The following is a 22,633-nucleotide window of genomic DNA, read 5'->3' as shown; positions in this document are numbered from 1 at the left end:
TATTATATTCGTACTTATTGGTGACACGGTTATTAGATACTTACCTGCGACTTTCGAAACATGTCATGCACAACCTCCAGCTTGGTATTTGTGTTTGCATGTGCTTCGGCCAGCGTTTTGATGAGCACATCATTAATATCGCCATCAGCTGAAAGAGTTACGTACGATAGATAGATATTAGCTCTTCTGGTTTTAAAATTGCTGCAATACGCACCATGACTAATAAATTCGGGATCCATCATTGTACTGCGCGGCTCGTATGTGGTGCTGTCAACATAATCGGCCGATATATCATATTGCATTGTCTGTTGCGGCGTCACCGATGCCGAGTAGCCGTAGGGACTGGCGTATCCGACCTCGTTGTTCGAGTAGCCGCTGTAGCTGTGGGCAATCAAACAGAAAAAAAGAAAAGACACGCACACAGTTCATAAATATATAGCAACTTGCGGAATCTTAGCACGCTATAGCAATACTCCACCTATTGTAGTTGTTGTGGTGCAGCTGATCGCTGCTCGAGGGCGTCTGTGTATCGAACACTGAGCTGTCCGGTGCCGCGTCGCTTTGCGCACGCATCTGGGCACGATGGAAACGCACCTCATCCTCGACCTTCTCACGTTGCTTCTTGGACATTCTGCCGAATTTTACAGCTGCACGAAATGCCACAAAGTGTTAATATTATTAATATATTATCTATAACTAACAATCAAACAACGATGGAGTGCAGAATTGAACTGCATTACAAAAACATATCTTGAAATCGAATATATGTTATTTCTAAAAAAATATGCCCTCACTTCTGGGTGATCGAAGATAAGCAAAATCAATCTCTTATTGAATTAAAAGAAGATAGTTCGACACTATTTGCGTATAAATATTATTTCAAGAATCACCAGCCAGTTAAATCAAATCTCATATTACATTTAAATGTTTACAAATGAAAAAAAAACTTTTCTTTTTTATTCGATTGTTTCTTTAGTGCAGTTTTAAATGACTTATCTGGATATAGCTTCTAATATCAATTATGCATTCAACGAACAAGCAGGCCTATAAACTTGTCTAACATTTCGGGTGACATCGCATTTACTTACCATCACGACTCATTCCCAGTTTTAGGCACTTTTGCAGTCTACAGTATTGACAGCGATTTCGATTAACCCGATCCACAACACATTGCTTGTTGCGCGGACACTGATAGTTGACCACGGAGCTCTGTGAACGACGAAAAAATCCCTTGCAGCCCTCACAGGTGATAACGCCGTAGTGAACGCCGGACGATTTGTCGCCACAAACTTTGCATGGAATTATCTCAATTTGAGCTGAAAGCAGATTAAATGAAAGAACTAATTAGCATGGATGTTTAAGGATAAAAGTACTATAGAGTCTTTAACATTTTATTATACGACTAAGTTCAACATTGAATTTTAGGCATTGTAAGTCCAATTCCACATTCTACCACCACTCTAACAAATAGATTGTACTGTGTAATTTCAACTAGTGCTGGTTTCTTCAAATTCTAATTTTAGTTACTGTAGACTAGTTACATTTTGAATTCTTTACGTATTTATGATTTGATATTTATTAATAGTGTATGTAGAGTTCAGCAGGGAAATCTTAAGGAAATACTTGTACTTATAATTCCTAGATCTTGTAAATTTTATAAAAAATGTATGTTAAGGGATATGATATTCCAATAAAAAATATTTCTTTCGGAGCTTCGTAGGACTGTTGTTATCCTTAATAACAAAATAATAATAATAAGCAAAAATAAGCAAATAATTCAGGCAAAAAAACAAACAAATATGTTCAAAATAGGCTTTCAAATAAAAATTAAGTTTATAGCGTCATAAAAACCCTTTTATTTAGCATTTTTCAAGTTATAAAATGTTTATCTATAGGTGCAAAAATTTCCAAAAGTGCAAATACCCTGGTTGTCTTTAGTTGCCATTACCGAGTTCATACTGTACTTTACCCTAACCTCCAGTTTCATAAAAATCGGTACATTATACCATATAGCTGACATGAAAATGATCGGTGGAAAAAGTAATCTTGGTAGGATATCTATTGGTATTTGAGAAATTTTCTCAAAATAATCTTTTTTTTTCTCAAAATAGTAGAAAACATTTGTATGTGTAAATTAAGTCGATTTAAGTTTGATGTTTTCAGGTTATTCGATAATATTTGGTTTTTTTGACGAGACTTCTTGTTTTGCGGAGGCAAATTTCTCCTTTGTAGACATATGTAAGTAACTCTAGTTCGACTAATTATTATATCCTGCTCTGTCAATTACAACCATATGGCATAAGAAACTTCAATTGAACTGCAATTCGTGCACTCTTAGCGTACGCGAGTAACCCGTAATCCTTCGCGAAGAAATAGAACAAAGCATTCAAAGAACTCTATTGCGCAATAACCGCACAATACCTAGAGCTGCATGTTGTACTTGTTATTGTTGTCTGCTTAGAGAATAATGCGAAACGCAACTCAAGTGAATTGTGTGGCAGACAGCTGTGTTGGGGTTGGGATTCCCTCGCTGCCCTTGCCCATGCCTCTGACACTGCCTCTGTCGCTGCCTCTAACAATCCTTTGACAACACGACAGAAGAAGCCGCGGAGAAGCTGACGCACACACACACACACACAAATAAACAAACGCGGTTCTTACGACAACTACGATGATGTAATACAAGAGTTCTTCGTAACAAAGAGAACAACAGACTGATCAGTTACATGCGTTGTACACTCAGAAAAAATCAATTTCTTGAATTTAAAAAATCGCTGTAAAACTTAAAATGCTTGAAATGAAAGAAAAATGTTCTCCAAAGTTAGGGGATTTCACAATTAATTACAATTATAAATCTCTAGCATATCCTTTTTTTATAGCTTTCGAGGCGAGATCGTCCGTTTGATGTAGAAACGTAATTTTACAAGTAAAACCGCAGAAACTAACAAAGAAATACATTTCCAGAAAAATAATGTTCTTATGTAGAAGACAAAGCTCAAATAGAAAACAATTGTATTTAAAAGAAAGCTTTTAACAAAGTAGTGCTGGCTGCAGTCAGATGTTTTTAAAGAGGGATTTCTACATTATAAAGCGACATCTGACACTTTTTATCTAAGTGTAGCTCTGACAGTAAATGCACTCTCTTCTACACACATACACATATACACGTGCTGAATAGAACTGGTTCTTGGGTGTTGTGGAGCCACTGTTGCACTGGGCCATGCAAAATGCTCCGTAAACATTAAAAAAGAATCCACTTGGCTGCTACGTACGATTGAGCGACTGTTGTTTTTATTGTTGTTGTTGACTATTGTGTAATATACCGCTTTGCGTATTTACCCACGAGGATGAAAGAGGTGCGCGCGCTGAACCGAACGCAGACAACAAACACAGACATAAGCGCGGACGTCGTGAACAGCAGCGCCGGCAATGACGACGCCAGCGTCGCAGCAGCAACGCAGCAGCCGCGTAATCAAAACACAACACAACATCTAGCTCAAAAATGTGCCAAGCTGTTGACGTTGCTTTGTTGTTGTTGCTGCTGCTGCTGCTGCTGGCAGTGCCACTATTGGAGAAATGTGTGACAGTTGATGAGCGCACAGCACAAGCAAGTGAGTGAGTAAGAGTTGAGTGAGTGAGTGTGTGTGTGTGTGTATGCGAGTGACTGACTGACTGAAATGCTTTTCAAGTGTCAATGAACTTTTCCCCAACACGGCAGTATTATACGCCAGCCATATACAAATCATACAACACACACAGACCCACTAAAAACATACACTCATATTCATGTTCTCACATTACGTGAGCCTCACAAAGCGTATGTGTTGGTATATGTGTGTGTGTGTGTGTGTGCTTGCGAATGAAATGAGTAATATTAATGAAAACCAAAACATATTGAAAAGAAAGTTCTGCTCTTAACTTCAAACGAAATATACTCTTCATTCTTGTGCCGCTCTTAAACGGCCATTGCTCTCTTTGCGAGCATTGCGGCTGCGATTAAGAGAGAGCTGAGTGCAACTGCAACAATCGCAAGAACAACAACCGCTTTTCCGAATGTGTGTCGACGTCGCCGTCGCCATCGCCGTCGCTGTTGACGTCGTAGTCACAAAACAGGCTGACAAACTGACAGAATGATGGACTGACAGTCTGGCTTTGCGCTTGGGGGTTGGGCGGTGGCAGCAACAGCAATAGCTCTGCATAGTGACTGCAACACAGTTCGACTGCATCGCATTCCATAAGACGAAGATGACTTAAAAATGTTTCACTCGCGTAGTTTTTTTTTTTTTCATTTTTTTCGGCCGAGTCTAAGCAGTGCTTTACGCTTTTGAAACGTACTCCCAGTTACGGGATAATTGTTTAAAGTGTGTATTTCAGTTCTAAGAAGAGAAAAGTTACTATCATTTATCGCTATCAGCCGCACGGCACGCTTTCATATGTTGAAGCACGTTACACTGAGATATATGTACGTGTACATATGTATATAAGTACATACATATGTACATACATATGTATATAAGTACATATGTATATAAGTACATATGTACATATATATGTATATAAGTACAGGGTGCGCCATCTTTTATGTCGGTATGTAAACATTGAATATCTTTGAAAATAAACAACCGATTTTCATGTACGAGATATTTTTATTTAATTTGGTTCTGTACAATTTCTTGAACTGACGTATTCAACACTGGTCTACTCAAGTCAATCGGTTCACTAATGACAAAGCGACATAAAAGATGGCGCACCCTGTACATATGTACATACATATGTATATTTCTGTTGCGCAAAACTGGTTGAATTTTCAATGTCTCGGAATGATACCGGGAGATTTTCACAAACTAATTATTCCATACAAGAAATAATCATTAAATCAAAACGAAATGAAATGATTGAAGCTACACTTTTGTGGACAACATTTATTTGACGTCAATTTGAAATGAAGTTTAAATTAAATACTTTTGTTTAAGAAACTATAAAACTTGGCATTATTTTGGTGCTGTTTTTCAATGCCAAATTGGTATACCATTGATGCTAAAACATCGATTCTGTTCAAACTAAAAAAAATACAAAGCGTATTAGTAGTGATAATATTTTTTAAACATATAACTAAATTAAGTATAAGGATAATATTTTTACAATTACTTCTGTATAACCATAATAATAATTTTAAGATTATGCTTATGCTCTACAAAAAACTCATCAACGTACGACTCATTCGTTTCCAACCTCAAATTCAATATCCTAGCCAATTCAAAGCTTCCTTACTTCAGATCCTACTTTAGAAAGCACATAATTATTTGTACACTTCCCAAGAAAAGCAAATTTATACAAAATAATTTTAGCTACCAATGTTCAAGGTGTGGTAGCTTAAGATTCCGGCAGAAACAACTATGTTACTTTAGTGGCATTAACTTTAATTTACATATAAATAATATTAACTGTTTAGAGCTTTTATATACTACTCATTTACGAGTTTCGTAAAAGTAAACTTACATTAAATATTATTAATATTTACGCAATAGCAAAATAAACTTTGTAAAGCAGCGGCCGATCATAAATTGGGTTTAATTTGAATGAAACGTTTCCGAGAACGCTGAAGAAAGTATGTTAATATGGAGGTTATTAACGATATGTTTATGCAAGGAATGGGCACAGGATTGGCAGACTGTTAAAGCACATTACGCATACGCTCAGTTGAACGTGCGAAAAGAAAACACGCTGAGGCTGCTAAAAAGCATGCATTCTGGCAATTGCCAGCAAATTTCGCGAAAATATTGCAATAAATTCTGAATGGGGCTGCAGGCCACAAAAACAAAAAACTGCAACAAAAGCAAATAAGAAATCACGAAAGTTTTTTTTATATGCAATTTATTTGCATGCCTTTGCCTATTTGCGTTCTTTTTGTTTTAATCTTGCCTGGCCCGGGTGCAGCTTAATAACCAGAAGTCGAAATTAATATGTTCTTCTTTATTGCAAATGTTTGCAGAAAATAAAAACAGAAACAAAAAGAGAAACAGAGTGCAGTAAAATGTGCGAAAAAAGGAAAATAAAGTATGCACAAAATTAATATGCACCGACATGTGCGAAAACACATACGCACACACACACATACGCACACACACACACATGCAAAAAGTCGCATCTGATTTGCAGTTTTTGGCAAATGCAACAGCAACAACGGACGAAAACTGAAGGCAAGCAGAGTAGCTGCTGTACAATGGGAATCCAAGCGAATGGCCAAGTCAAATAAAATAATAACAACAACAATAACAATAACAACAGCAACAACAACATTTGTGCAAAAATACATAATACCTCAGATTGTTGCAGCAGTTGCCGCAGCGCCAACAAAACGAGAAATCGTTACCAGCAGCCAGTCGAAGCAGCCAAAGCCAACTGCGGGCCAAGCATCGGAGCGAGTGCCGAACGAGTTGGCCGACTGACTAGCCAACTAACTTACTGTCTTACCGTCTGACTGAATGCCAGACTGTGGCTGCCTATTGCACAAGTTGCTTCTGCGGTTGTTGTTCTTCTTCTTGTTGTTGTTGTTGTTGTTATTGTTGCTGCCGAAGTGGCGAATACGGGCGACACGAGCGCGCGCGCCTTCGCCATTCGGCCATATTCGCAAAAGCAGCTTCGTAAGTGGGTCAGTTCGTTGTGGGGTCAATGCACCAGTTGCCTGCCAACCCATTGAGAGCGTCAGTGAGCGGGAGAATGCGACTGAATTGCGTGGCAAAAAGTGAGCACAAGTTGTGGAGCCAAAGCAGTCGCAGCAACTTCGTAGTCAACGCGAGCACTGTGTTGTTAATAGTCGCTCTGTCACAACATTTGTCTCTTATTTAACAAATAACTGTTTATTCTTCGGCACGCTCTTAGAGCAGCGAAGAGGCAGCTAAATGGAAAATGCATATTGTGGGTGTGAGTTTGCGTGTACACGCGTGTTTAAGTTGCATATTCTGATTTTCTAACATACCATGTGTATTTGTGTTGAATAAAGAAAAAAAATAAAACACGCCCAAATTAATAGGATATAAAACAAAAAGTTTTGATTGAGATAACTCCCAATCTAAATGTAAAAATATCCCAATTTTTTGATTGATTGAAAAGCCTTGAAATTTTGGTCGAAAAAGCCATGTTAGTTGTAATTAGTGCATTGCAAATTTTGATTCATTAAATTTAAATTAAGCAAATAATGTTACTTTTTTGAACCTATTAAATAATATATCCGATCATATCTTGAAGCGATGCTGGAACTTGGTATTATTATTCCTGAAAATTGTATCTATTTATGTTGTTTTTTATTTTATGGATACTATTATTAGTAAAAATATAATCAGTATAATTGATACTGTTTATTGAATTTGGACAATAATATTTTTATTTTTGCATAATGAAAATAAATTCTACTTTTATGTTAATGATTGAATTTATAACAAACAAAAAAAACGGATAGTGTCATATATGGGCTCACTGCGCCATTTCGTCGTCGTGCCGTGTCGCAAAAGCCAAGTCCATCACTAGCGTGATTAATTAAAATGTGCTCTCTCTTTCTCTTATTTGCTTGCTGCTCTCAGCTCAGCGTATCTGCGTGTGTGTGTGTGCTGTGTGTGTTTTGGTTCTTTGACTCAAACTCGTTTCATTCGTACAGCTTTCACAAGTGAAAAGGGCAGTTGGGGCTGAGGAAGAGGTGAGAAGGCTCTAGCCGGTTCGCTTTTTGCGAAATTCCGTTAGACCGCACATTAACATGTTTGGCTACGTAACTTTTTGTTGCTACTCATGCTTATACTATGTGTTTGCGGCGCTTTCTTTTTGCATATTCGCCGTTGTTGTTGCTCATGATTTACATATCGAGACGCCGTTAGAATTTGTAAATGCCCGTTGTGCATTTCATTCATTCTTCACATGCCGTTTGCAGAACTGTTGTTGGTGTAATTGTGGCCAACACTGCGCATACTTAATAATCATAATATAATTTTAAATTACGCGCATAGCTGTGCGTCCACCAAAGCTCAAAGTCAGTTCAACTCACACACACACACACACACACACATACGTCCCTCGTGACTGGGTGACCATCGTGGTTGGCTTTTTTGGGTACCGCTGCGCCTTTTGGCGTCACTTTGACAGGCATTTCTGTAATGTTTACATTTCGCATACAGATGTGTGCGTGTACGTGTGTGTGTGTGTGTGTGTGTGTGTGTGTGTGTATGCGAGACGTGCCATTGCCGCGTTCTTTTGTTGCCAACAAAGATCTCATACACAAATTTTCGGGCGAGAGTTTACTGACCCACGATTCAAACAACAACAACAACAAAAACGTAAAAAATAAATAAGCGAAGAAAAGAACTTGCCATTTTTGTCGATTAATGAAAAGACAAAATATTTTACCAAAATGATGTAATTTGTAAGCAGCTAGCTGGTTTGTGTGAGTGTGCCAAAGAATATCATTTCTTACATACACGTATGTATAAGAGCATAACAAATATTTACACTCTAAGAAAGCCAGCGATAAAGTCCATCAGAGAAGTTGCCAAGTAGGTTAATTCGATTATTACAATTTGTTAAATACAAATAAAATATTGCAAATCAGATAAGCTCTCCGACGGATGTCTGCTTAAACTGCCTCTTAGAATGCATTTTTATGAGTGTGTTAGTGTCGTGTGTGCATGTGTGTGTGTGAAAGAAAGTTTCGACTCTGCCAAAAGGTCTGCGCACGTTTGTCAGCTTTTCACATTTTAAAATGCCATTATAACTGTTGATTTGTTGTTCACGTTGCGAGCTTTGTGTATGTGTGTGCGTGTGTGTGTGGTTGTATTTTTGGCCAATCCCTTGACGTGCACATACATATATAAACAATACATACACGTTATTTATTATATTTAAAATGATTTTTACTTAAACATCACGTATACGTTTCACGTGATGAAAAGTGAGCAATTTGTTCGTTAAAATTTACGTCGAATGTGTCCGAGTCTTGCCAATATGGCAACAAATTTGACTTAATGATTCATGTGCCAGCAATTTCTGTAAAAATATATGAGTTTCTACATGAAACTGTGCCTACAAATAAGAACATTGGGGATGAAAACTGCCAAATGTAAAGCTGAAGAATTTTTAGTTTATTGGAAACTTACAATATTTTCATTTGTGTGGGGAATATGGATATATTTCTTAGTTTAATTACTTTCCAAATATGTTTTACCACAATTATGACTATTATTGAGTATGCCCATCCTGCTATGAATAAAATTCTAGCCTCTTATAAAAGGGTGAGCAAAAGTATTTTGGTTGATTAAATCTCGTTCACGTATATACCTTTCCTAAAACAATTTTAAATAACTTGTTAACGAATTAAAAAGAAAAAATAATACACAAAAAGTAACGATACTTGCCTACAATTAAGTTCACTAACAAGCTGTGAAGTTGCAGCGATTGGCCGCCTTCAAGGTTCTAACTAATACAAAAATGAATCGCGCTTATGATAAATTTAATAATGTTTTTGCAGAAATGCGTATGCGTGAACTAAAAATTTCCAATGTACATATAACATTTATAAACTAATTTATAGAGTTTAAACCTCAGTCTTGTGAGCGGAGAGCTAAAAAATCCAAGCTATGAATAAGTATTTTTTACACTTTCTATATTATCTTAAGAAAGGAAGAAATAAGGAATATAATTTCATTACCAACACATTTGTCATCAAAGACAAGAACTTCTATATGCTTTACATTGCAAGCACTGGACAGAAAACGGTCGGCTCTATTCTTAAAATACCTATGTAAGTATATTGGAATAATTCCCTTTTTTATGCCATTGCCTTGCCTTTTAAAGTTATATGTGGCCTCTTTTGTGTTCTTGTATGCTTACAGCCCAATAGAAAATTGCCCAAAAAGTCAATTGCTGGAAAATATTTCTATTCTAATGCACAGTCGCTTGAATTTCCATAACAATGGCAGGCGGTGCATACATAAATAGTTACAGACATATGTATGTACATACAAACAAGCTTATTTATGTACATACATACATATATGCATGCGCACAAAAACATAATTCCCATAAAAAGTAGGCCTTTTGCATTATTTATGCACGCTTCAAATGCAGCGACAACGACTGCAACAACAATAACGATTTAACGCAAAAAAATACCTTGAAAACCTCAAAAGCCACACACATATACGCACACACACACAGAAACACGTAGATAGACCAAAGTGCATTTGTATGTGTTGTTGACTCTTTTATTTTTGCGCAATTTTGTGCATAAAGCGCTGCATCGAATAGCAACTACAAAAACAACAACAGCTGCTGCAATTAAATAGCCACTTATTTATGGTATTTAAGTGCTTTAACTAAATTTGCCAAAAGCCAAAAAAGCTGCAGCGGAGCTGACACAAGCCTGACAGAAAGACAGACAGATAGTCAGACAGCGAAAAGAACCCCAAACTGCAGTAAACAATTTCCTAAACGAGATTTTTTCAAGTTGAGCAGCAACTGCAAAAACAGAAAATGGCGACGATAAGTGTATTTCTGTATGTGTGTGTGTGTGAGACTGCTTGTTGTTGTAGTTATTGTTTTTCTTTTGGCTTAGACTCAAATGCGCAAAAATTCTTAAAGAAAATCCATTCATTGCCGTTTGGCCTCAGCCTCTGAATGTGTCTCCGTCAGTGTCTGTGTGTGAAAACTTTAACTGGAAAAACAGGTTTTCCGGCATGCTAATTAACGTTTTCTGTCTCTTCAGCCAAAAAATAAAAATAATATGAAATAAAATAAGAAATACAGAAACTTATGTTCGAGGTTGCGTATACGCGATACCGAGTGCGTAGCCAACAACAAAGTGCGTGAGTACCACGTACAGTTGGTGGCTACTGCTTTACTTATGTATGTAGATACATAGCAACAATAACAACAGCAATAGGAATAAAACATTCGTCAAATGCAAAATACCCGACGCCCTCCAGCCTTCACCAAAAAAAAGCAAAAACAAGAATTGCAAGCCACTCCGCCACAGTAAATTCTAATCACAAATTTCAAGTCATTTCGAGCAGACTCGACCCGATATACAAACAGACATGCATATACACATACATTGTAAAAAATGAAATGCCTATATTTAAAGTTTCCTAAAACTTGAGTTAACATTTATTAAATAAATAAAAATAATAAATTAAAAAAAAATTCTGCTGAAGTTCCGAAATGGTTTAGAAATTGTTTCTTAGCCATTGTTTTTGCGGCCTAACTGAGTTGGAGGATGCCACATAATTGTGATCCCATTTCTTAATTTTTCTGGCTTAGCAATTAGCGAAATATCAAAATCTTATTAAAAATGTTTATGATTCACATTTTCTGACTTATTTACAATTGAGAGCCAATTCAGAGCAATCAAAGCTTAAATCCTCTCGGAAACGACTGTTTCTTAATTTCCGTCATTTTTGTCCTGCATTTGTTCCGTTAAACAATAAATATTTTCATTATTTGTATGCCACATTTGCATTATTATTATAATTTGTATAACATAATGAATTTAAATATGCATTTGGTGCCCGTTATTACTGTTAAATGAAATTTAACTTCTTAGTACTAAGTTCTACTTGTATTCTATTTTAAGAAAACTTTTTTATTTCAGTTAGAATTAGATGTCAGTCCCAAATGCAATTTTTTTAGTGTAGTTCGCATAAAATCACAAGTATACATATATTTACACACGCATACACACATACACACATATATGTGTATGTACACACAGAGAAGCCGTCGCGCCACTAGCAGCAGCAACAACAACAGCAACGGCGACAACAGCTACAACAATAAAATGCATGCATCTAACAAGAAAACAAAACAACAACAGTTTGCAGTTGTCGCCGTCAAAGCTGTATTTGTTGCTGCTCTGTTACTGTTGTTGTCGTTGTTGTTGCTGTTGCTGCTGTTGTTGCTGACTTCGCCAGCGCCAACGTCGCTTCATCATGCAACTGTGCGCGCACTAATATCCGTCCTTGGCTCGTCTGTTCAACTTTGTCCCAGTTTTTCGCATTTGTTGGCGCGCTCGCCTCTAACTTGCCGTTTGTTGACGAGCGGCCAGGGAGGGGGCGGCGACGGCGCTGTTGGTGGTGACGGCGACGCAGACGCGGACGCAGACGCAGATGCAGGCGATGGCCACAACGTTAGCGGCGTTGCATTTTTGTGTGTGCAGCGCGCACACACACACACATACATACATAGAAGCAGCACAAATATATTCGTCTATTCATTTGGCGCGCGCTACGTCGTTTCTTTTTTTTGTGTTTTTTTTTTTTTTTTGTTTTATGTGTTGGTATTTTTGTTTCGTTTTTGTTGCTGCTGCTGGTGTTGTTTGTGGTTGTGGGGCCAGCAGCTGTCGCTGCATTGTGGGGCACACATACACGGCGCATGCAATCTTTTATTTGCCTCTATGTTGGTGCATATATGTATGTATGTACATATATACATATATATGTAGGTATGCGAGAGACAAACTCACGCACATGCAGGCAGGCAGGCAGGCAGGCACGAAACTAAATATGCGAGAGCAGTTGCCTAGATAAGATACTCAGTTGCAGCCGGAGTCGACGTAGCAGTCGCCGTCCGCCGTCGTCGTCGATTCTGAAGCATTGATGCATTGCATTTTATTTTATATTTTTTTTAATATTTGTTTTTTTTTTGCTACTTTATAATTATCAAGCAAAACATGTATTTTTTGAGTTTTTGTTTTTGTGCTCTAATGTCTGTCTCGTTGCATAAATTTGCCGATATTGAGAGGTCTGCGCGATGCGTATACGCAGCGTAGACACTAAACATATAATTAGCTAAACGAGTCCAGGAGGTACATTTGGCCATAAAAACTGTACTTATGTGCATATTAGTATTAGTCAGTAATCAGACACAAGTCTCAAGTCTCCTATGGCGCAATCGTTTCTTCGCTACTCTTCTCTTGTCTAATAAGTAGCATTGAAGTTGTGGCCTTATGACACACATTTCTGGCTTGCTTATCTGCCATTCGAGTTTATTTTTATAATTTATACAAACATACATATTGATGCACATATGTATATACATATGTTGTACAAAGGTTTAAGTAATGAAAAACTATTCGAGCTCGCTTGATTGCGACTGTAACAGCAACTTCCACTGATTGGATCGAAAACTCTAAGGCAGTGCTGCGATATTTTCACAACATCTATTTATTGTACATATACACATACCCATACATATATGTGTGTGATATGATCATTTGAATTGAGCAGACAATCTAACAAATAGGGTGCAAAGGCTAAATAAATTATAAAAACAATTCAATTCTCCAAATACATCTTCAAAAATACTATGTCTAAGAATTGGCGAAATTATTTCAGAATTAGGGTTTAAACAAATATTTCATTTTATAAATAACATTATAAGCTTTTGATTTATTTTGATTTACTGACATGCTGTATCAATGTTATTTTTTTGAAGCTTAAAACTATCACTTGATTTTTTGATCAAATATAAAGATAAGAGAATATTCATATAAATGTATAAAAGATATTCAGAAGAAAATCTTTTACAAAATCCTGAACACTTGCGATTATAAATATTGATTGTGCTTTAAGCGCTAAAAATGCTAACCAAAGACTGAAGTTCATTGAACTACTTACATACATACTTAACCAAGTGCTATGTAGTATATTCTTTTAGGCCTGTGGTTGTTATATCGAAAGAAACCCCAAAAAAAAAACTTCATAAAACCGCAATAATAATAAAAAGAACAGAACACTTTGCGTGTGTTTTGTTTTCAGGACAAATGCGAATGAACTCGAATAGCACCAGAGTAACGAAATTTTTGATTTATTTAATGCAAAACAAATTTTCGAAATGGGAATTTTGTGTGTTCTGAAATATTTGAATTTGTTGCAAATTATGTATAAATGAATATGCCGAAAGGGTTGTTGGCGTGCCCTCAATGTGCACATTATATACATACATACATATTTGAACATGTGTGCATATACTTGTACGCATATAAGTATGTATGTATGTATGTATGTATGTACATCCATATGTACATAAATTTATGTACATATTGAACCACTTACAAACATGTGTCAACTATCAAGAGTGAAATGTAAATGGACTAACGGCATCAAGAGAACTACAACAACAGCGACAATAATAACAGGGGCAGCAACAACAACATTTTCAGTGAATAATGGCAGTTCAAGTGAGTGTGGGAGTCCAGCAGTTTACCGTTTCTTTTGCATGCGCTGGGCGTGTGAATAAATATCAAATTAGGCGTCTAACGGCCCACAAAATGCCGTTTCTACTTTTGCTTCGATAGCTTTTTGTTGAGCAATTAAAACAAACGCACACAAACTAACACATTTACAGCTACATATGTATGTGTGTAGGTATAGTATATGTATGTATGTACAAGTGTATGATGTATACACGCACACAACAATGAGTATAACAAAGAAATTCACGCAATAATTGTCAACGGCTAGGTCTGGCTGCCAAATGACAAACCCAAAACAATGCCCGCATACTCGTATTGTTTTGGGGATGTCGGTGAGGGAGCGTGTGCTGGCAAATAGTCAACTACAACAACCACTTAAACATGTAGAAGTAATCTAGCAACAATAAGAACAAAGGCAACAACAGCAATAACAACAATGCCGCTTAAAAGCTAAGGCAAATCGACCCCAACTTACTGCTCCACTCCAGGCAGCGCTGCCCACGCAGTTTCTAATCTGCACTAAAAACAACAACAACGAGAAGGCATGTGAAACGTTGGCGCAGGCGCAGACTCAGACGGGAACGGTGACGGTGACGGCGACGGCGACGTTGGCAGAGACGCAGCCACTTGGCGTTGTCAATGCTGCCGCTTCTCTGCCTATACTCGCATTTGTGCGTAAATGTAAATAATAATTTCAGTCAAAGAAAGTATATAAATTTTTGTGTGAGTGCTGGTTTGTGAATGTTGGTTTGTGTATGTGTGTTTGTGTGAAAGCGAAAGAATTATGTTGTAATGGCCGCCCCCCTCTTGCTTTATGGCTGGCAACGTCGTCGCGTGCGTGACGTCGACGCTTGCTCCCGCATAAAAGAGCTTCGGCTTTGGCGTTCACTCTCACACACGCACTCACGCACTCTCTCATGAAGGCGGCGACCAGCTGACATGTGGCTGCCATCGTCAGCTTCTTTCTTTCTGTGTGCCTCAGTGTGCGTGCGTGTATGTATGTGTGTGCGTGTGTGTGCGACTGCGGGTGAATGACCGCCGAAATTAAATTTTTTGTCGATTTTAGACTTTTACTATATGTTGACGCTGTCGCCGCCGCCGCTGCTGCTGCCGCTGTTGATGATTGTGCTTTGCTTGCTTTTGACGCGCTCGCTCACTCGTTCGCTCGCTTGTGCGCTTTCAGGCAGTGCTGTTGGTATTGCTTTCGTTGTTGGGACTAGTTGGCAGATACCCGCACGTATAGTGACTTTATAGTTGTGTATGCACACTGCCCGATAAATGTATTCTAACCAATGATTTAAGAATGCAGGTGCTTCTATTTCTTATATATAGTAATGGGACTAAGTGACATTTTCTTCAAGTGCTGGCGTATTACTTATTTTTATTATAAATTATTTCGTTTGTATGTATAGTATATAATACATAATACATAAATTTTTAAAGTTTTTTTTAATTCGTTTATTGGATAGGAGAAAAAACGGAGAGTACATGAGAAAAAGAGAAGCTAAGGAAAGAATTTATGGAAAGACGATGGAGACGGGTCCGCGCTCGGGCGGAGCCATGCAGTGGAGCAATGCTTCACCCTGGCGTCCGCGGCGATAGCTACAAATGCATCGTTGAATGTAAATACATACATACATTTATTAAAAAGAAATTTAGAAATAGATTATTTTATTTCTTCATTCAATGCGAAAGTAAAAAATATATAACGAACAAATTGACATTTAGGTACTAATAATTCATTTCCCTAGAATTGTGAAAAAGTGATTTTATTTCGACCAACTTAGTGATTTGTCCACATACATACTATAGCTAGTGTTCACATATCTATGCATACGCATGTTAACAAGCGACGAAAAAGCGGACGGCACTATCGCGCGCTTTTATGTGCCTGTGGGGCTGCATGTTGGCGCAGGGCTCTTTCGGGAGGGGGTGGTTGGCTGTTAGACGTGGCTTGCAAGTTGCTCTCGTCTCTGTGTATGTACATACATATATGTTTGTGTGAGTAAGTGTGTGTATGTGTGTGTGTGTGTGTGAGTGCCTAGACTACACAATCAGCAAAGTAAGCATTTCACCCAGCGACCACAGCAACAATAACAACAACAGACGACTGCGACTTTTTCAGTCTCTCTCTTGCTTATATTTCGGTTAATTTGTATTACATTTTGTACTTTTCGCTGCTGCTGCTGCTGCTGCCACTGCACTAGACCCCCCTAAGGGCCAGTCGTACTGGCCCGCCTGCTGCTTTCTTTCAGCGTCAGCGACAACTACAACTACAACAAAAGCGGCGACAACTCTTTCACGTTTAGCCGCTTTCTGTTTACGACGCATTTCTTTCACTTTACTATCTGTTTCACATTTTTGTACTTTTGCCTTTTTGGCAAATTGTCAGAGAGACGGAGTGAAAATTTTCAATAATACAACAAAAAAAAGTGCGAAACTTTTTGGCGACTTACGGAAGTCGTAAAAGCAAATTGCATGCGTACAAATTATTATTATGAGTCTTTTTCTTTTTAGAAAGGAATAGGAAAGTGCCTTTTCTCGGGACGAATGTCGCCCTCGTACATACATGTTATTTCTTATTACTTTTATTACATTTTTGTTGTTTTTCTTCTGTATGCAATGCATGCAGGAAATGTAGTGGTTGTTGTTGTTGTTTCAGTTACTTTTAATTGCTGTGCTTGCGGCGGCAAAAAGTGAAAATTGTGCCAAAAATTGTACGTACTTCTTTCTCTCTATATTTTAATATTACTTTTATGGCCAACACACGCGACATATTGCACTGAGAAGGCGAAAGTAATGAGATTTGGTCAGAGCTTTGAGCGAACACGACAAGTGCAGCCCTTTGTCGACGCACACACAGCCATATACGTATAAATATACATATACACACCCTCTCAGAGTACACGTGATTGGGATTTATGGGCTGCCGGCTAAACTAGCTAAATGTTCTGAGAACAGCGCTTACAACAACAACTATTGCCAATGTACTTTGCTGGTCAGTAGATGACGAATACTCATTATTTATTTACCGCCCAGTGGCCAGCGGCTAGAGCTCAGCGGGTCAGAGGTCAACGACCGAAACGAATTGGCCCATAGCACTCAATGGTCGTTACATCGGCTCGCACATCGGCCGATAAGCTAATGGATTTGTTTTACATACACACCGAAGACGATGAACTAGGCACGTCGATGTTGATTTGTGAAATTCAAGTTGATAGCTCAACTCAGCGTACAAATATAGAGAATCTACTCGCATACAAGTATAAACTATAACTCTTTAGACTTATAGCTCTCCATTCCGTACCGTGCATAGATAAAGATTTTCTGCACTCAGGTGCCTTTATTATTCTGTTTTATTTATATTTTTTCTTTGTAAGACCTTAATATTATCTCTGATTCAGTTTGGCCGTCCCTGGTTGACAAACATCATTGTCAACATATATAAATAGAAGAGTGCAATCGTCTGAAATATGCTTTGAAGTCCCTTCTCTTTTGTAGCAGAGTCGATTCTCCACTACTTTAGAACTTCAGAATGTTTGCAATAAATAAAAAATAATAATAGTGTAGATATTTTAAATCGGATTTTGTGCTCGACTATGCCTTACTATTCTATCAGATTTTTAAACCGAAGCTTACAGCTGGAAATATAAGGACTTGCGTCCATTAAGCGCAAGGAATTTTAAAAAAATAGGTACACTGGCTATCCTTTCTTCTTTTTTTAAGTGGATATATTTTGTAGTCTCACCAATTGCAAGAATCTTTATAACGAATACATCGATATTATTCAGATATCATAGACATTTCTTGCTCGTATTGTCTAAACAGTCTGTTTCCTAAAACTTTTCTCATTACAGTAAATATGTGAAGAGAATGCTTTTTTTTTAACAAATATGAAGATTTGTTCAGATTTAACTACATTTATTATAATAGTGCATATACTTGAATAGCCTAAATAAATGTATATCCCTAGAATCTTGAAGTGTCCAACGATGTATTAACAGCAAGAACTATGCAGTTAATATGACAACAGTGTGACATAAAGGACACTTCATTTCGCCTTGTAAAGTGTTCAATGAAAACAAACATGAAATATGAAATCTTCTCAGGCTGTATATAATATACACGTATACAGATGTGCAAAATCGAAATGTGAATCTCAATAGGCATGCATGTATATATATATGTTTATATCTATGTATTTATATAAATACTTATAGGTATATATGTATACATATATATATGTATAGACAACATTGTTCCAAAAATAACTCAATTTGCCAACGCAACAAAATAATGTGAAAAAAAGAAACTGCAAAAGCTTTTACACACAATGTGCGACACACACACACACACAATTACGCATACACAGTTGTGTGTGTGTGTGCTTTTTTGGCATTACAATATCACGCTTTTTATGTTATTTTATTTTATAGCTGCTGCGCAAAAATTTAATTTACAAATTTCTTTATTACAACCATGCCGCGCTTTTGCTGCCTTTGAAGTAGGCATACGAGTACACACATACATGCATACATGAAGTACGCGTATGTGTGTGTATGTTTGTTTGTTTGTCAGCTAAAATGCAGCAGGTCTTTCGATATCTCATAGATACGCGCACTGATTGCCTTGTCGAATTACTTTAATTGCCAACACACAGAGAGGCCAACACAAATGCAAATACAGACACACAAGCACATACACTGTATACATACATACATACTTACAAACGCATACACACACATGCGTGAGTGAGCATGTGTGGGTTTTTGTTTGTATATATATGCCTGCAATAATGTTTCGTAATGTTATTTTTGGTGTCTTTCTTCATATACGAATTTCATGGATTTCCCTTAAATAATATGTGTGTTGTTGCTGTTGTTATTGTTATTATGCTAGCTGTTGTTGTTGCTATTATATCCATAGCTGGACGTTGAGAAACTTAAGTGACTTTCACTGCCAACGCCAGCGTCGTCGCCGGCATCGCCATCGTCGTCTACGTCATCATCGTCGTCATCGTCGCAGCCGCAGCCGCAGCAGCTCATTTCAATTCAATTCATTTTATTTCGAACAACAACAACTGCAACAACGAACTGACTAACTATTACATATTTTACATTATACAGTGTCTGCATATGTATCTACGTACAGTTTAATCCGTGAATATATAAAAATAGTTACATATTGAGATTCACACAGCAACTGCCACACAAATGGAAGAGGTGTGCTTGTAGAAAAGTCTAACAATAAATGCGGTTAGGATAAACCTTCGATAACACTAATAGATACCTGTTGATGAATGGTTTTATGCTTTGAATATATGTACATATGTGCAAAACAATCTGTCCAATCTGTCTGTCCAACATTACGAAGAATTTGCATCCAAATCCAATTAATTACTAATATGTATATATTTTTGGGAAAACAAAGCTGCTGTTATATCATCACTGAACAGTGTAAAGGTAAATAGTTTGAGGTGTGTTAGCTTGTAACACCGAAAATTAAGAAGAGTAGACCAAATGTTATATATGTAGATTAGATATATAATAGATATGACGAAATCGATGTATCCCACAGTGCTAGAGCCGCCGTAACTGACCATGTCAGACCGATGTTTTCATAAAACGATATGGATTACCAAATGACAAATATGATGAATATGCTTTTTAATGAATGATAAGTTCGTGAGGAAAAGTAAATGTACATAGTTCGCGGCCCATGACCATGGAGGAATAATGTTTTCTTCTAAGACGAAGATAACTTTTCATCTTTTTTTTCAATAACTTTCTACAGCATACAACTAAATCGGATTGCTTCATCTATAACTTTTATTGTCGTTTTATGTTGTTTAATATAACATTTAATACAAATACAGATACATAGTGAGTGTGACTTGTATTTTTAAATACGCGATTGTACCTTAAGGTGAGCATTTCAGGAACTGTTCGAAAATGTTCATCTTAAATTAAGCTTAATAATTGAAGTCCACTGAAAGAATAATTTTTTTTTTTTTGTAAATCTTAAGTTCCCTCGCACTTAGTTTAGCTTCAGAGGCATTATTGTATAATGTTTTTTCTTTTTACTATTACCTTTTATTGAACCGCTTGAATTGTTTTGTCCCGCTGGCGATTGCACGTTACTTTGTCCCAAATTATTTGCGTGTGCTTCCAATTTTGAAGTGACGCTGCTCCACATGTCAAACATACGTTGCGTATACATAATTATAGGGTTGCTCGATTTGGTAAATGAAACACTAATACACACGCGTTAACGTTTAGATTCGGGCTTGGATTTGGGTTTGGGTTCGGGTTTGGCTCTTTTAGGGCTCTGTCTGCCCTGGCCACGTGTCACGAGGCACGTGCCACTCACGAAGCGTATATAAGACTCACACGATCCATGCGTGTGACTGATTCATGAAACTAGCCAATATTATTATAACTGGATATAATAGATATATATATATATATATATTTGTGTACAATATATAAAGGACACTGTAACAGTAACACTTTTTGCACAATTGGTTTGGGTTTTGGGGAGTTGAGGGTTTCAATCGAAGTTTTATAATGAATCGATTCTCTTATATAAGCTTGCAGCGATTTCCCAACTATTTGCGCCAGTGAGCAGGCATTGCACTTGATTCTCTCTCTTTTCTCTATTCTCTCGCACACGCACTCTCTCTCTCTCTCTCTCTCTCTCCGTTGATCTCTGGCGCCCTTTCTTTTTGGGTGTCTTACACTGGCGTCGAGTTCTTCGATAGATGATTTTGGTTTTGAATGTTGTTGTTATTGTTGTCGGTCGCTATACTATATATCGGCGTGTGTGAGTGAGTGCGTGTGTGTATGTGAGTGTGAATTACTAATATCACAGTGGGGCGTATTTTTTGGGCTACGCCTGCAGCTTTATATATTTGTTGTTGTGATTTAATTAATTAATTATTTATTTACTTGTTGTTGTTGTTGTTGTATATGCCAATTAGCCAATATATAGATAGATATATATGTATGTACGGGTGTATATATGTATCCTAATATAGAGATTTATACATATATATATATGCTGTATATATGTGTAACCGATCTAACGTTGTCAGGCCTGTAGGTACTAAATTGTTGTTGTTGTTGGATTTATTTATTGAATTTTATATAAATTTGCTTTGTTGTATATATATTTGTATATATTTATTACATTTCTTTACTATGTATTTAATAAGACACTTGATCGCGCATATACACGTATTCATGAATTTCCCGACTCGAATTTATTTGTTTTTACTTCTATTTAATTGTTTAAAGCGCTTCCTTCGTATTTAGCATTTGATTTGAATTTGTAGAAACGTCGTTTTCTTCTCCTCTTACATAATTGTTTATAATGTTTGTTGCTTTCTTCATTCGCTCAGCCCTTCTGCAATATGTGCAGAGATTTGCGTGTGTATGTGTGCGCCTTCAGGTTATTTAATTTATTACGATTTTTGCTTGTTGTTTTTGTATGTTGTTGCTGCTGCTGCTGCTGTTGGTGTTGTTGTTGTTGTTGACTTTTTATCACTTTCACTGCTGACTGCAATTCGACAACACTGCTGCTGTTGTTGTTGTTATTGTTGCTGCTGCTGTTGCTGTTACTATTTCGGTTGCTGTGATTTTTATTATACTGTTGTTTGACGCTGTTATTGTTGTTGCTGTTACTGTTGCTGACGTTGTTGTCTCTCTCGGCGTCGTTACTGTTGTTATTTGCATTGTTTTGTCGATTTCTCTGAGTTTTTTGATTCCAAATCAAAATTTCCAAAAACACGAAAATTTCACGACAATTAATTCCGGAAGACATTTGGCGCAATGTTTTATTGAATTGAACATTTGGCAAAAGATCCTTTTGCAATATTCACATATCCTAGCACTCACTCTCTATGCCACTATGCAGCACTTTAATGTACAATATCGTTTGTCCTTCGATATAAATGCTGCTGCAACACGAACTCGGCCATCGACAATGCTTGCCACTCAACATATTGGTTATCCTCGCGATATAGTTTCTGCTGTTTTTTTTCAGATTATAGAACAAGCATGTATGCACGTGTGTGTGTGTGTGTGTATGTGTGTGTTTTTCTATATATGATGTATATTGATTGTGCATAGTTACACATATATATGGGAACTCATATCCAAGCGCTGCTGCTTGTGCGACACTCAAAATCGTATTGCAAACTCTATGCGAAACAAGTGGAAATTTCAAGAAAATTCAGCTTTAAACGCAAGCGTTTTTATAAGATTGGTATATTAAGTGAAAGGTTTATTTACTGGACTGTATATGAAACGGCAACTTTAAAACAGATCATACAGTTTGCCAGAATAGCTACTGAAATGATCTACTGATCGAGTTAATTGCATTAATCGATTTATATTTATT

The 22,633-nt window shown here is 37.1% G+C and overlaps 2 protein-coding genes across 4 annotated transcripts in view; both read right to left on the bottom strand.

Moving 5' to 3' along the window:
• The window catches only part of LOC115627840 (probable nuclear hormone receptor HR3), a 39,274-nt gene that overhangs the window by 3,089 nt on the left and 13,552 nt on the right, over nucleotides 1-22,633 (bottom strand). The window contains exons 1-5 of one of the 3 annotated variants that reach the window (XM_030523712.1): nucleotides 20,323-20,452; nucleotides 1,089-1,316; nucleotides 479-647; nucleotides 215-381; nucleotides 45-148 (exon numbers count right to left, since the gene is read on the bottom strand). In XM_030523712.1, coding sequence (XP_030379572.1) covers nucleotides 45-148; nucleotides 215-381; nucleotides 479-647; nucleotides 1,089-1,316; nucleotides 20,323-20,452 — 798 coding nt within the window. Of the gene's footprint in view, nucleotides 1-44; nucleotides 382-478; nucleotides 648-1,088; nucleotides 1,317-20,322; nucleotides 20,605-22,633 lie in introns of those variants that run through there. The other 2 variants (XM_030523695.1, XM_030523704.1) reach the window with 2 other exon arrangements.
• LOC115627858 (probable basic-leucine zipper transcription factor R) lies at nucleotides 21,593-22,054 on the bottom strand. The gene has a single exon (XM_030523724.1). The coding sequence runs from the start codon at nucleotides 22,052-22,054 to the stop codon at nucleotides 21,629-21,631; it is 426 nt and encodes a 141-aa protein (XP_030379584.1). The 3' UTR covers nucleotides 21,593-21,628.

This window comes from Scaptodrosophila lebanonensis, unplaced genomic scaffold, assembly GCF_003285725.1.
Source record: "Scaptodrosophila lebanonensis strain 11010-0011.00,11010-0021.00 unplaced genomic scaffold, SlebRS2 tig00000001-arrow-pilon, whole genome shotgun sequence".
NCBI lineage: Eukaryota > Metazoa > Arthropoda > Insecta > Diptera > Drosophilidae > Scaptodrosophila > Scaptodrosophila lebanonensis.
This window is presented reverse-complemented; position numbering and strand designations above follow the sequence as displayed.